Source organism: Cheilinus undulatus, linkage group 17 (genome assembly GCF_018320785.1).
Source record: "Cheilinus undulatus linkage group 17, ASM1832078v1, whole genome shotgun sequence".
Taxonomy (NCBI): Eukaryota; Metazoa; Chordata; class Actinopteri; order Labriformes; family Labridae; genus Cheilinus; species Cheilinus undulatus.
In genome coordinates, this window is record NC_054881.1 from 39836097 (window position 1) to 39848634 (window position 12538).

A 12538-nucleotide genomic window follows, 5' to 3' on the forward strand; every position below is an offset into this window, starting at 1 on the left:
TACACAGTAATACCATGATCAGTGAACCAGTTTCTGGTAGTTCTGGCTTCACTGTGGACAGGTGCCAAGTCCGGCTGGAAAAGGTAATCAGTATCTCCATAAAGTTTCTCAGCAGATGGAAGCGTACGGCTCTTAAATCTCCTGATAGATGGCTGACAGTGTTGAATCTGGACTTGATAAAAACCAGTGGACCAACGGCAGCAGATGAAATGACACCCTAAACCATCACTAACTGTGGAAACAGCAAACACTGGACTACAAACTCCCTGGATTCTGTGCCTCTGAGATCTTCCTCCAGATTCTGGGAAATTGATTTTCAAATGAGATTCAAAATTTTGTTTTATCTGTTAACAGGACTTTGGACCACTGAGCAACAGTCCAGGTCTTGTTCTTCTTAGCCAAGGTGAGACGCTGCTTCAGGATTGGCTCGACACTTAGAACGGGGAACTTATAGTCCACTTCCTGGACTCATCTGTGTGGTGCCTCTTGATCCACTGACTCCAGTCTCAGTCCACTCCTTGTGAAACTCCCCTAAGTTCTTGAATCTGTTTGACAATCCTCTGAAGCTTGAGCTCATTATTGTTTCCCCTTCTCCTTTTCTTACAACACTTTTCTCTTCAGCCAACTTTCCATGAACATGCTTTGACCCAGCCTCTGAGAACAGCCTTGGCTTTCTGCAGGGACCTTTTGTGGCTTACCCTCTTTGTGCAGGATGATAATGATTGTCCTCTGGACATTTGTCCAGTCAGCAGTCTTCCTCATGATTGTGGTTGTGTATACTTAACCAGAGTGAGTGAATGAAGGCTCAGGAAACCTTTGCAAATTGTACTTTCCACAATATTCTAATATTTTGAGATAGTGGATTTTTGATTTTCATGAGCTGTAAAGCATAATCATCGATATGGAAACAACGCTCTTTTAGAAGCTCTATGGAGCTTGCACATCTACTGGCTACAGTACGGTAGTTGAGCTTCCAGCCTCTGATGATTGTTGTGAGATGAGCATTTCCAGCCAAACCGTAACTCAGCAGTAATGGTAACAGTAATGCTATGCTTCCCATTCCTTTTGATTGCACAATTATGACCTAAGGAGGGAGAAAAGCAGTTAAAAAGTGGCACCAAACCCCGGCAGTCTGGCCTGTGTTGTGTATTCCAGTGTGTTTGAAACAGTAAAGCAGCTGTTTGAAATACAATGTGGATTTTTGATCATCTGCATGTATTTACAATAATGATGTTATTTGTTTTGGCACTTTATTCTTGTATATAAGTTGCAGTCAAAAATTTTGATGAAAATTTCGTACTAAAAGTGCAGCTTAAACACCAAATCTTTCGGTAATACTTTTATTTTTAAGGTTGTATAGTTGCTAAAATAATGCACTTTTTTCTGTACTAAAGATGAATATTGGCCTTCATTTTATTGATTTCTGGTTGTTTTGAGGTATCGCTGCATCCCTAATTTTAGCATAATCACCCCCCCTCAGCATCATGACTCATCTCCAGTCAGACAAATTTTTCTCTGTCTCAGATTTTCCCGTTGTTAACATTTACATGGAGCTCCACTAATGATTTTCACCTCAGTCATGTATTTTTCTGACCTCCAGAGCTGCGCCCCGTTGTCCACAGTCACTTCCCCTCCGAGTCACACGATGAGTACGCTGAAACCTGCGGCCCCGCTCCCTTTTCCTGCGTGTCAGCGTCGGTGACTCACTGGGGTGAAGGTCTGAGATGAGGTCAGTGAGTTGTTTGTGGAGCACGAAAGCAGGAAGTTTTTATAGCTAATACCCTCACCCACCCACTCCCCTCCTCCCACCCCCATGGTTACATGAAGAATCTCATGCCTGCACTTTAGGTTATATCACAGCAGAAGCAGCCCAGTGTCATAGAAACAATCGAAACAATCAAATAATGCTTCATACAGCTTTAATTTCTAATTTTTAATGTTATTTATGCCTTAAGTAATGAGTAAATTTCTCACATCTTTGAAAATAGCCTTCCTCCTCCAACAAAAGATTTAACAACTGCACAGAAACATCTCTAGACAATCCGACAGACTGAAAAGAAAGGGGCAATCCCTCTCCTGTTCAACTATAGCGAGTATCAGAAACCCTAAAGCTATACCTCTAGTTTGGATGGTCTTAAATCATTTCACTTGAACTTGAAAATGTTCAAAACTGCCATGATTTCATCAACAACTCATCTCTGCTTATGTATGAAGATTTCTCAGTTTGTGATTGTATTTATTAGATATGAAAGCCTGTAGATCAGGGGTTTATGAAAGCAGTCTGGCATTCATTTCATCCCCACCAGTGAGTTTTTATGCTGAAGTTGTGTATTACAGCCCTATAGAGAGCTCCCCGCCAACATCATCAACCACTGTTAAATCTGAACTGTTAGCTAGATGGACAGACCTGCTAGCTCCGTCTGTGTCTCACGTGACAAGGCCTTTACTAATGAATTGTTGCCAAGTGGACTGAACACTGGCTTTTTAAAGCGGGACGTCTGTATAAATGGACAACTGAACTTTGATTTACTAATGTTCAGACGCTACTTTTGTACCATTCTGACACATGATAATAAAATAAACACTTAACACTAAAAGCCTGTTGCAGTTCCTCACTGGGTGGACGGGGAAAATCCAACGTTTGATAATGCTGAGAAATCAAAATGACTGATGTGAGGTTTTAAAACCTACTTCTTCTTTTTTCTTCCTGATAGTTTGAGTCATGGCTAACGACATCTACCTCAAGCACATGAGAGGCGCTTTTGGTTTTTATCGATTTCAGTGATCCTGTTGGACAAAGAGGAACCTCCAGTCTGCTGATTTAGTCCTATGGATGTGTGAGTTGTTTTTAACAAAATCTTGTTCCAGTAAAACACATGACTCACCTTTGGCAGGAAAATTAAAGGCTGTTTAGTCAGCTTGATGATACTTCATCTGACACCCGCCCCCCAGCAAGACATTACTAACAGCCCTATAGAAATAGTCTTTTGCTGGTTCTCTTATTAGCTTTTGTATGACATTGAGGGACAAAACTATATTTTTATCTGTTTTATAACAAGCCTAACTGTCCTCACAGGAGATTTAAAACAATGAATTTTAACTGATCCTACCTCTGGACCCACCACCACCTCATGAACAAGCAATTGGGACCCCAGTTTCCTCATATTTTCAACAAATCAATTTATTATTGGCCATTTTTCCCACAGTAGTGCCCATATTGTGGGGGAAATGGCCAATAATTAAAGGTATTGATTCCTGAGGAGGGAAAATATTTTTCTTAAAGTTAAATGTCTCCTTCATGTTTTGAAGTGTTCAGAAAAGTAATGTAATTTGTTAAAACTTTTTTTTTGTAGAAAATTCAGTCTTGTAAGTCAGTGTTTAATTACATTTATCATTATTATTATTATTATCATTGTACTACAATAGAAAATATGAAATGGGAATTTTCCTGTTTTGTATTTACCTCTCATGAATTTATTTATAGGCAACAGGATGGCCACCAGATGGCGGATTTATGGTTTGATTCAAATATTATGTATTTTTTTTTATTTACTCAGGCTATTGCTATAAGATAGAATTACATTTATTATTATTATATTTATTATTATTATTATTACTGTTGTTGTTATTATTATAATTCAGATATTTGTTATAATTATAATAATAATAATAATTATTATTATTATTATTATTATTATAATTATTATTATTATCATACCACAATATAAATATGAAATGGGAATTTTCATATTTTGCATTTACCTCTCTTGTATATTTATTTATAGGCAACAGGACCACCAGATGGCGCCATTCTTCCTCCCTCTTTATTTCACGGTTTAGCAATGAGACAGGCGATATCTAGAGGCCAGACTTCGCTACTGCAGTATCACAGTGTATGTTGCTTCTGTTGTGCAACGAAAGCGTCGAAGTCCAAAATCCTCTTCAAGCTTCTGTGGGGTTACTCTTTACCTACCGACGCGTCACGTGGTCGGAAATTAGTGCATGCGGGCAGAGAAGTACCCGGATGATACACATCCTATCTGACTAACAGGCGGGACCGAACCGAGCAGAGAACCATGGATTTTATGACGGATCAAGATGTGCAAAGGGTGAGAATTTGTCTACATTTTTATTTGTTTACAGAAAAATATAGTGTGCAATAGCTCAAATATAGTTCCGTTTATGCTTGACATTTAATTTCAAATATTAAAATAGTCCACAACAGTAGCCTGCTTTCCCTGTCGCCTCTGTAGTATTAGTTTAGAGAGTCTTTTTTCCTGCTGGTTCTCTTACCTGTAAGACATTAATTCTCTTAAAGGACTCTGTTGACTGTGTATGACATCCAGGTTCGTTACATAACATGCTGCTGCAGCAGCCACAAGTGGTCAGTCTTCAGGTTAAAAATCTGCCCCATAGAAAGAACATTTATAATTTATTAATATGTTGAAGAAGAGTCCTTTTCTCTCAGCCATGTTTCTCCTCTCAGTGGGATTATTAACAGTCTCTAAGATTAAACACATATGCAAAGAAGTCATATATTTAAGATGTTACAAATAAAATTCAGAACTCATTTATGTAGAATAGGAATAGTAATGCAATTAGGATGGAAACGTACTGATGAGGATGAAATTAAAAACACTAAAAACTACCAGGGTCTACATTTTTAGAACTGAGCTTGTTGTTGAACCATAGCACAATCCATTGTTGTGCAATGACGTGTTTTAATTTTGCAATGCTCAAAGTTTGTAAATCAGGTTGAAACGGAGGGTTATCTTCATGCCAAACAAAAAAAAAATAAGAGAAAAGGAGAAGAATTGTTGATGCTCGCAAAGCAGGAGAAGGATCTACCACATTGTGTCAAGAACTGGAGTGAGAAGAAACTCAAAGAGAGCCACACAGTCCAGAACAAACCTAGCAGAGGCAGTTTCAAAGACTCTGGAAAGCTAGTGAGAAATGTGTCTAAAGACCCCAGAACAACTGCCAAGACACTACAGAATGACTTCGCCAAGTCAGGAAGTGCAGTTTTAAAGAAGATTAGAATTACTTGAGCCCTGCACAGGAAAGGACAACATGGAGAAAGATTCTGATACTGGAAGCGTGCAAACTAGAGCTCTTTGGCCATAGGGATGTTGCCTATGTTTGCAGAAAGAAGGGAGAAGCTATAACCCAAAGGCAACCGTCCCCACAGTGAAACACGGCGGTGGAAGTATTATGCTGTGGGGATGCTTCAGTACGTCTGGAACTGGTAAAGTTGGAAGGAATCATGAAGAAAGAAGTACTGTACATGTGAACATTTAGAAAGAAACCCTCAAGCAGTTAGCAGTAAAACTGGGTGTGGGTTATTCCAAAATGAAAATGCAGTTGCCAGTGGAAAACTAGGACACAACCACAGCTAGTTTCCCCCCTTAACATGGGATAAAAATGGATCCATACATGCTGCACATTTTATCTAGATTGCACCAATATTTTAAGAAAGAAATCTTTTTTTAAATTGTAAAAGAGAAGCATGTGATCAGCTTGCCTCGTGCAGCATAATAAAACTACAAGATTTTACTTAGCCTTTAGACTGAATGTTTCTATGCTAAAAGTAGTTCTCGCAAAAATTTGTCCTGCGCATTTCCTGCTACGCTTAGGAAAACAAAGACTTGCATGAGTACTCATATGACCCACCAGCTTTCTCTTCCTCCTGACAGTACCTGGAGGACGGGTATGTCATCCTGGACGGGCTGCTGACCCCACAGGAGTGTGACGAGCTGAGGCAGAGGATGTCAGAGATAGTGGACCAGATGGACGTCCCTGAGCACTGCCGCACCACCTTCTCCACCTATCACGACGAGCAGCTCAAAACACAGGTGACTTAATGAACACTACTGTGGCAAAAGTCTAAAACCATGTCTGTGGTTTACAGTTTGATCCTCATACACTTCTCTCACATGCCTCCCTTCATATCATATTTAAAGATGCAGGTAAGATTCTTATTTATATTAAAGAAGGTTAGTGTGTGTTTCCTGTTTAGTTAGACTGTCTACCTTGACCCTGAGTCTCCCGTTCTTGGGCTAATAGAAAACTAAAGTCAACAGTCGGCTCAGTCTCCATGGTTTGTGTCCTTTTCTGCTGCATCGTATGACTGGTTTTAACTCTTTGACCTGCAGGGAAATGCTGACTATTTCATCACCAGCGGAGATAAGATCCGCTTTTTCTTTGAGAAAGGAGTTTTTGATGACAAAGGTGAGAAAATCCATCTCAGCTGTCACTTCTTTAATGTGAAAATGACCAAAAAACCCAGAGGCAGAGGAAGTTTTTTGATGTTAATGTAATTTGACTTCATTAAAAAAAGGAAAAAATATCTCTTTAATGTTGAAGTTAGAATATATATCTACAAAGTTATGTCAAATAAATAAAAATGTGAAAGGTAAAATAACTGACTGGAAAAATATTCACCCCCTTTAAAGTGACTGACCTAATTCAAAAGAGGTCCAGACAGTTGGTGCAAGTAGGATCACAATTAGTGAAATGAGTGCAGTGAATGTGTCTCAGTGATTGTAGTATAAAGACATCTGTGGTTACTGTGTTTACATCACTGGTTAATCAGCATTACTGGCTACCATTACACCATGAAGACAAAAGAACGCTCCAAGCAACTCAATGGGAAGGTGGTTAAAAAGTATAAGTCAGGATATGGATACAAAAATATTTCCAAGACACTGAACATCCCCCAGTGTTCATTTAATTTAACATGAAGAAATGGAAGGAATATGGCACACGTGTAAACCTGCCTAGATTGGGCAATCCTCACAAACTGAGTGAGCGTGCAAGAAGGAGACAAGTGAGAAAGGCCAGACACCTATGACTAATCTGAAGGAGTTCCAAGCTTCAGCAGCTGAGATGGGAGAGACTCTGCAGACAACAACTGTTGGCCGGGTTCTTCACCAGTCAAAGCTTTATGGGAGAGCGGCAAAGAGAAAACTCAGATTCAGTCTGGACTAGAGTTCACCAAAAGGCATGTGGGAGACTCCATGGTCAAGTGGAAGAAAGTTCTTTGGTCTCATGACAAGAAAAGCACTTGGAAGGTGCAGACCTCAGCCATTAGCCCTATCTCCCAATAGTAAAGAAGCCTTTAAAAACATTCCTGGATCCAGATGGTGATCTGGATCAGTCCCAAAATCTAATCAGTTCTTCCTTATGCCATTTCCTGAGAATTTCATCAAAATTCGTACTTGTTGAGTTATGTTGCTAACAAACTAACTAACTAACAAACCCTGCCGATCACATAACCTCCTTGGCGGGGGTAAAAATTAGTCATGAGTCTCATGACTAACGCCACAACACCACGCCAGGCCAGGGTGTGTGTTAGCCCACCCTTCGCTCTTCCTCCCCCACCCTATCTGTCTTATTTTCCCTTTTTTTTTTTTTTTTTTTTTTTTTTTTTTAACTCTTAGTTATATGTAAGGTTTGTACTATAATCGTTGCACTATACTCATGAGTGGTGCTGAGGAAGGTAGTATCGGCATCGTCACTGCCTGGAGCTTGCATGTACAGAGCCTGGGTCTGTTGAAGGCGGCATGCTGTTGAGGCTGTGTGGGCCATGTGGTACAATAGGTAAGATGATGTCTCCATGTTGGCAGGGTGGGTGGTTAGAGTCGGCATGCAGGAGGGTGGCTCTGGGACGCTGGAGATCACTGTTCAGCCCTTTGGAGGTGTCGTGGGACTATCTAGATGAAACACTGACGAAGGAAGGCTCCCACTTGACAACCCTGGTGAAGTGCGGGCTTCTTACTACCCATCGGTCTGCACGGTTGACTTGTGGAGGCAGATAGTAATGAATTAGGGATTTCTTCACTGAGCGCTGATCCTCTTTATAGGGCACAAGTATCTTGTGTTTTATTCAGTCTGATGAGACTGAAATGGAGCTTTTTGGCCATCAGACAAGACATCAAACACTGCACATCACCACAAACACACCATCCCAACTGCGAAGCACAGTGGTGGCAGCATCATGCTGTTGGGATGCTTCTCAGCAGGGGCTGTTCATACCCGATCCCTTCAACCTGACAGAGCTTGAGGAGTTTTGCAGAGAAGAATGAAGTTAAGTTGCAGCATCTAGATTTGTGACCCTGATAGAGACCTATCCGCACAGACTCCAAAGGTGACTCTACTAAATCCTGACTTGAAGGGGGTGAATATTTATGCAGTCACTCAGAAGTATATTTTCCTTGTTATACTGGTTATATCTTTTCCCCATTGCTTAAATGACTAAACATTTGTGTTCTGGTTTCTGTTCTCTTGTTGTCGTATAAATATCCTGACTTTTTACTTAGCAATCTCTCTTCAGTTTTAGTTCTCTTTATTCTTCATACATATAAAAGGATTTCTTATCTTTCAGGGGAGTTCATTGTACCAAAGCAGCGGTCACTAAATAAAGTCGGGCATGGTAAGATATTTAACAAAATCTTTTTTACATCACACGCAGCACTTTTTTATGAAAGTCCACAGTTAAATCCCAATATTTAATCTCTTTCAGCCCTCCATGCCTATGAACCATTGTACAAGAAGGTTACACATTCACCCAAAGTGCAGGTAAGCGATGTGTTGGACACAGACGGACATACCGAGTCAAAGAGTGACCGTTTTAACCAGTTTCATGTTCTCTTAGGGTATAGCAAAGAAGCTGGGCCTTGTAAGTCCTGTGATTCTGCAAAGCATGTTCATTTTTAAGGTAAAGAATTTAAGTCTATGTACAGATTGTACCATTATTATAAAAGATGGGTGGCTAAGTTAAGATTTCTGTCTCTCTCAGCAACCTGGGATAGGAGGAGAAGGTAAGAAGACTGATATACAAACAGAAATATCTGGAAAAATGTGCAGTAAATAGCCTTTTCTTTAGGTTTTCTTGAAGGAGATTTTTTTGTGTTTCCTAGTGACACCACATCAAGATGCCACATTTCTGTATACGGAGCCTCTGGGTAGAGTGATGGGGCTGTGGATCGCCCTGGAAGACGCCACTGTTAACAATGGCTGCCTGTGGTTTATCCCAGGATCGCACAACAGTAAGAAAACAACACGACTGACCTCACAACTTAGTCCGTTTCCTCTATCTGAGCTGGTATTGAAAATCTTTCTGTACATGTTTTTTAAAGCACTTACAGTATTGCTCTCTTCTCCTTAGGTGGTATTTCTCGGCGTATGGTGCGCACCCCAAAAGGCACCTTTCCCCTGACGGACTTCACTGGTCGAGAGCAGGAATATGACGAGAAAAAGTTTATTAGTGTACCGGTTAAAAAAGGTCATTCACTGTGCTGGCTAATGAAACATGCAATCAGAGTTTGTGCAAATTTCAGTGAGATTTAGATCTGATGTAAAGAGCTGAAACATTTGAAGGTACAGCTATAGCTGTACGCTCAAACCAAGACGAGAAATAAGTCTGTGTGGATAGGTCTCAATCAGGTTTGCACATCTAGACACTGCAATTTTACTCCATTCTTCTTTGCAAAACTGCTCAAGCTCTGTCAGGTTGCACAGGGATCAGTTGTGAGCAGCCCTTTTCAAGTCCAGCCATAAGTTTTCTACCGGATTAAGGTCTGAGCTTTGACTCGGCCACTCCAGAACATTCACCTTGTTGTCTTTACCAATTTCTGTGCTGCTTTCTCTGTGTGCTTCAGCTCATTGTCTTGCTGGAAAATAAATCTTTCCCCAGCTGTATTCCTTGTATTGAGAGTTTGACAGTTGTTGATATTTCTGCTTACCCATCCTCTTTTTTGTCTTCAGGAGGTGTAGTCCTGATCCACGGGGAGGTTGTTCATCGCAGTGCTGAAAACACGTCTGAAGACTCCCGTCATGTCTACACCTTCCACATTATGGAGTCCCAGGACACATGCTGGAGCCCCGACAACTGGTGAGGGGTTTTCCTTTGTTTGGTGGTTTGTGAGACATGATAATAAAACCTTTGTTTTTGTTACTGTTATTGTGTAGGTTAAATTACTGAGGAATTGAACACAAGGTTCTTAACCCCTAAGAATTCCAGGTAGAATTAGCCAAAAATGCCAATCCAGGAATACCCAAATTAAATTTAATGCTCTGTTTGAACCCTTTGTTGCACAAGAAAGGTCATATTCTGAAGTTTCTTCCCAAATTCTCAGTAGCTGCTACAAACAAAGAAGCATTGGCTGGTTTAGTTTTAAATTGGACAACAATAGAAGATAAAATGAGGAATACCGCCTGTTTATGAGGAAAAGTCCAGGCATTTTCAAGCTGGGGACTGCAAAAAGGATATTTTTTTCTAAAAAATGTCTGACAACAAAAATACATGAAAAACACAGAAAAAAACAGGTTGTGTTGGCAGGAATGGTTGAAATCATAAAGCATGTGCTTTATTGCTTAAAAATTAACTTTTTAGAAGAGGAGGTTAAGTTACAGAATCTCACTAAGACTGAAGATTTAACCCATTTGTCACGTTCTGTCTCTTTGGTCTTTAAGGTTGCAGCCCACTGAGGAGCTCCCCTTCCCATCTCTCTACACAAAATAAAGGATAATTTTAGTATTTGTTGCTACAGCTCAGGCAAAGACGAGCTCTATGCTTTCCTGAAGAAGGACCAATTTGAATGAATGAACTGTTTTTAAGGGTGAAATCTTGCCATTGGCTTGAATTGTATAAGACGCCATATTTTTCTCTATATTGCAATTAGAAAAGAGCAAAGTTAATGTCAAACAGTTATCTATATTTTCTAAATGGATATTTTAATAGTCAGGGAAAACAACTTAATACCTTTTTTTTACATTTTCAATATTTATAGAGAACCAATAGGAACATGGGCTGAAAAAATATTTCAAGAAAACTTTCTGGTGCACATCAGAAACTAACCTGAGATCACAAAAAGTTTATTTTTCTTCTTGTGATTTAATTCAACAAGTGAAACTTCAATATATTCTAGATCCATCCTATACAAAGTGAAATATTTCAAAACTTACAGCTCACACAGATAAAAAATCCATTATCTCAAAATATTAGAACATCACAAAACATCAGTCCAAAAAAGATTTATAATACAGAAATGTTGACCTTCTGGAAAATTCTGCTCTTTTATGCACTCAGTAATTGGTTGGAGCTCCTTTTGCATGAATTATTGCATCAGTGCGACATGGCATGGCGCCAATCAGTCTGTGGCACTGCTGGGGAGTTATAAAGCCCAGGTTGCTCCGATAATAGCCTTCAGCTCTTCTGGATTGTTGAGTCTGGTGTCTTACATCTTCCTCAGAGATCCTCTATGGAGTTCAGGTCAGACCAGTTGGCTGGTCAGTAAAAGGTCAGTAAACCAGACCAACGGTCTAGTTGTTTCTCTCCTTAGCTCAGGTGAGACGCTACTGACGTCTGTGCTTCAAGATTGGCTGGACACTCAAACACCACACTTGTAGTCCAGTTCCTGGACCCGTCTGTGTGGTGGCTCTTTATCCTCTGACTCTAGCCTCAGTCCACTCCTTGTGAAGCTCCCCTAAGTTCTTGAATCTGCTTTGTTTGACAATCCTCTGAAGGCTGAGCTAATCCCTGTTGCTTGTGCTCCTCTTCTTACCACACGTTTCCCTTCTAGTCAGCTTTCCATGAATCTGCTTTGATACAGTCTCTGAGAACAGCAGGGACCTTCTGTGGCTTACCCTCCTTGTGGAGGGTGTCAATGATTGTTCTCTGGACATTTGTCACATCAGCAGTCTTCCACATGATTGTGTGTGAACTCAATTTGAGCAAGATTGAAGGCTCAGGAAACCTTTGCAAATTTTCCACACTACTCTAAGAGTTTGAGATAGCGGGTTTTTGTGAGCCGTGAGCCGTAATTATCGAGATTAAAACAAAGTCTTGAAATACTTCACTTTGTATGAGATTAATCTAGAATTTATGGCCTCACTTCTTGAATTAATTCACAGGAAAACTAAACTTTTTTTGTGATATTTTAATTTTATGAGATACACTAGTATAGTCAGTTCAATCAGCTGTTGCAGTCATGTGTCCATGGGAAAGTCAGATGATTTTAAAGCACTGTAAATCTTACGTCCTTCCACAACTCATTCTTTTATACTCTTTCTGCCCATGTCCCTCTTGGAGCTTCATAAATCATCCATGCAAAAGCCAACATTTTACAGTAGATACACTTGTATCAGGCGACTTAGTATTCACATGCATAACTCTTGTTGGTGTGTTTTTATGTGTTAGAAGAAGACGGCAGAGCCTGTTTTTTTACAGACAACAGGATTGTATTTTCAAGTAATTTCATCTTAAGATGCAACTTAAATAATTTAAAAAACATGTGCGTATAAACAATCATGAATCACAACAACATATCCTATATGAAGATTTAAAACAAACTGAAAAGCAAAATGTATGCAGTCAAAGAAAGTTCACTCAGAGCTCTTCAGCTGTGAAATAATTTCTAAACAAAATCTGTTTTAATCTCTGACCTCCAAAACACTCAACATGCAGCATTCCTTTTTTTTTAAAAATGTAATAATGGCAAATACAACATACTAGCAGGATCATGCTTACAACATAAAA

At 39.7% G+C, this 12538-nt stretch overlaps 1 protein-coding gene across 3 annotated transcripts; it reads left to right on the top strand.

The window, feature by feature from the left end:
- Positions 1-2: 2 nt before the first annotated feature.
- Positions 3-12502, top strand: phyhd1 (phytanoyl-CoA dioxygenase domain containing 1). 3 transcript variants are annotated; one of them, XM_041810293.1, is made up of 12 exons: positions 3-2837; positions 3786-4109; positions 5694-5852; positions 6153-6228; positions 8384-8431; positions 8522-8577; positions 8654-8716; positions 8798-8819; positions 8919-9047; positions 9167-9283; positions 9766-9892; positions 10474-12502. In XM_041810293.1, exons 2-12 carry the CDS (start codon positions 4077-4079, stop codon positions 10520-10522), a joined length of 879 nt encoding a protein of 292 aa, XP_041666227.1. In that variant the 5' UTR covers positions 3-2837; positions 3786-4076; the 3' UTR covers positions 10523-12502. The 3 variants fall into 3 exon arrangements, with proteins under 3 accessions (XP_041666227.1, XP_041666226.1, XP_041666229.1); XM_041810292.1 differs by lacking the exon at positions 3-2837 and having other exon boundaries at positions 3718-4109; XM_041810295.1 differs by lacking the exons at positions 3-2837; positions 3786-4109 and adding an exon at positions 4922-5245.
- The last annotated feature ends 36 nt before the right edge of the window (positions 12503-12538 follow it).

What these genes read in the sequence shown, in the direction of transcription:
- phyhd1 (XM_041810293.1), top strand. Translation starts at nt 4,077, where the DNA reads ATGGATTTTATGACGGATCAAGATGTGCAAAGG. An exon ending in CGGATCAAGATGTGCAAAGG is followed by an intron (nt 4,110 to 5,693) that starts GTGAGAATTTGT and finishes TCCTCCTGACAG; the next exon opens with TACCTGGAGGACGGGTATGT. An exon ending in ACCTGGGATAGGAGGAGAAG is followed by an intron (nt 8,820 to 8,918) that starts GTAAGAAGACTG and finishes TGTGTTTCCTAG; the next exon opens with TGACACCACATCAAGATGCC.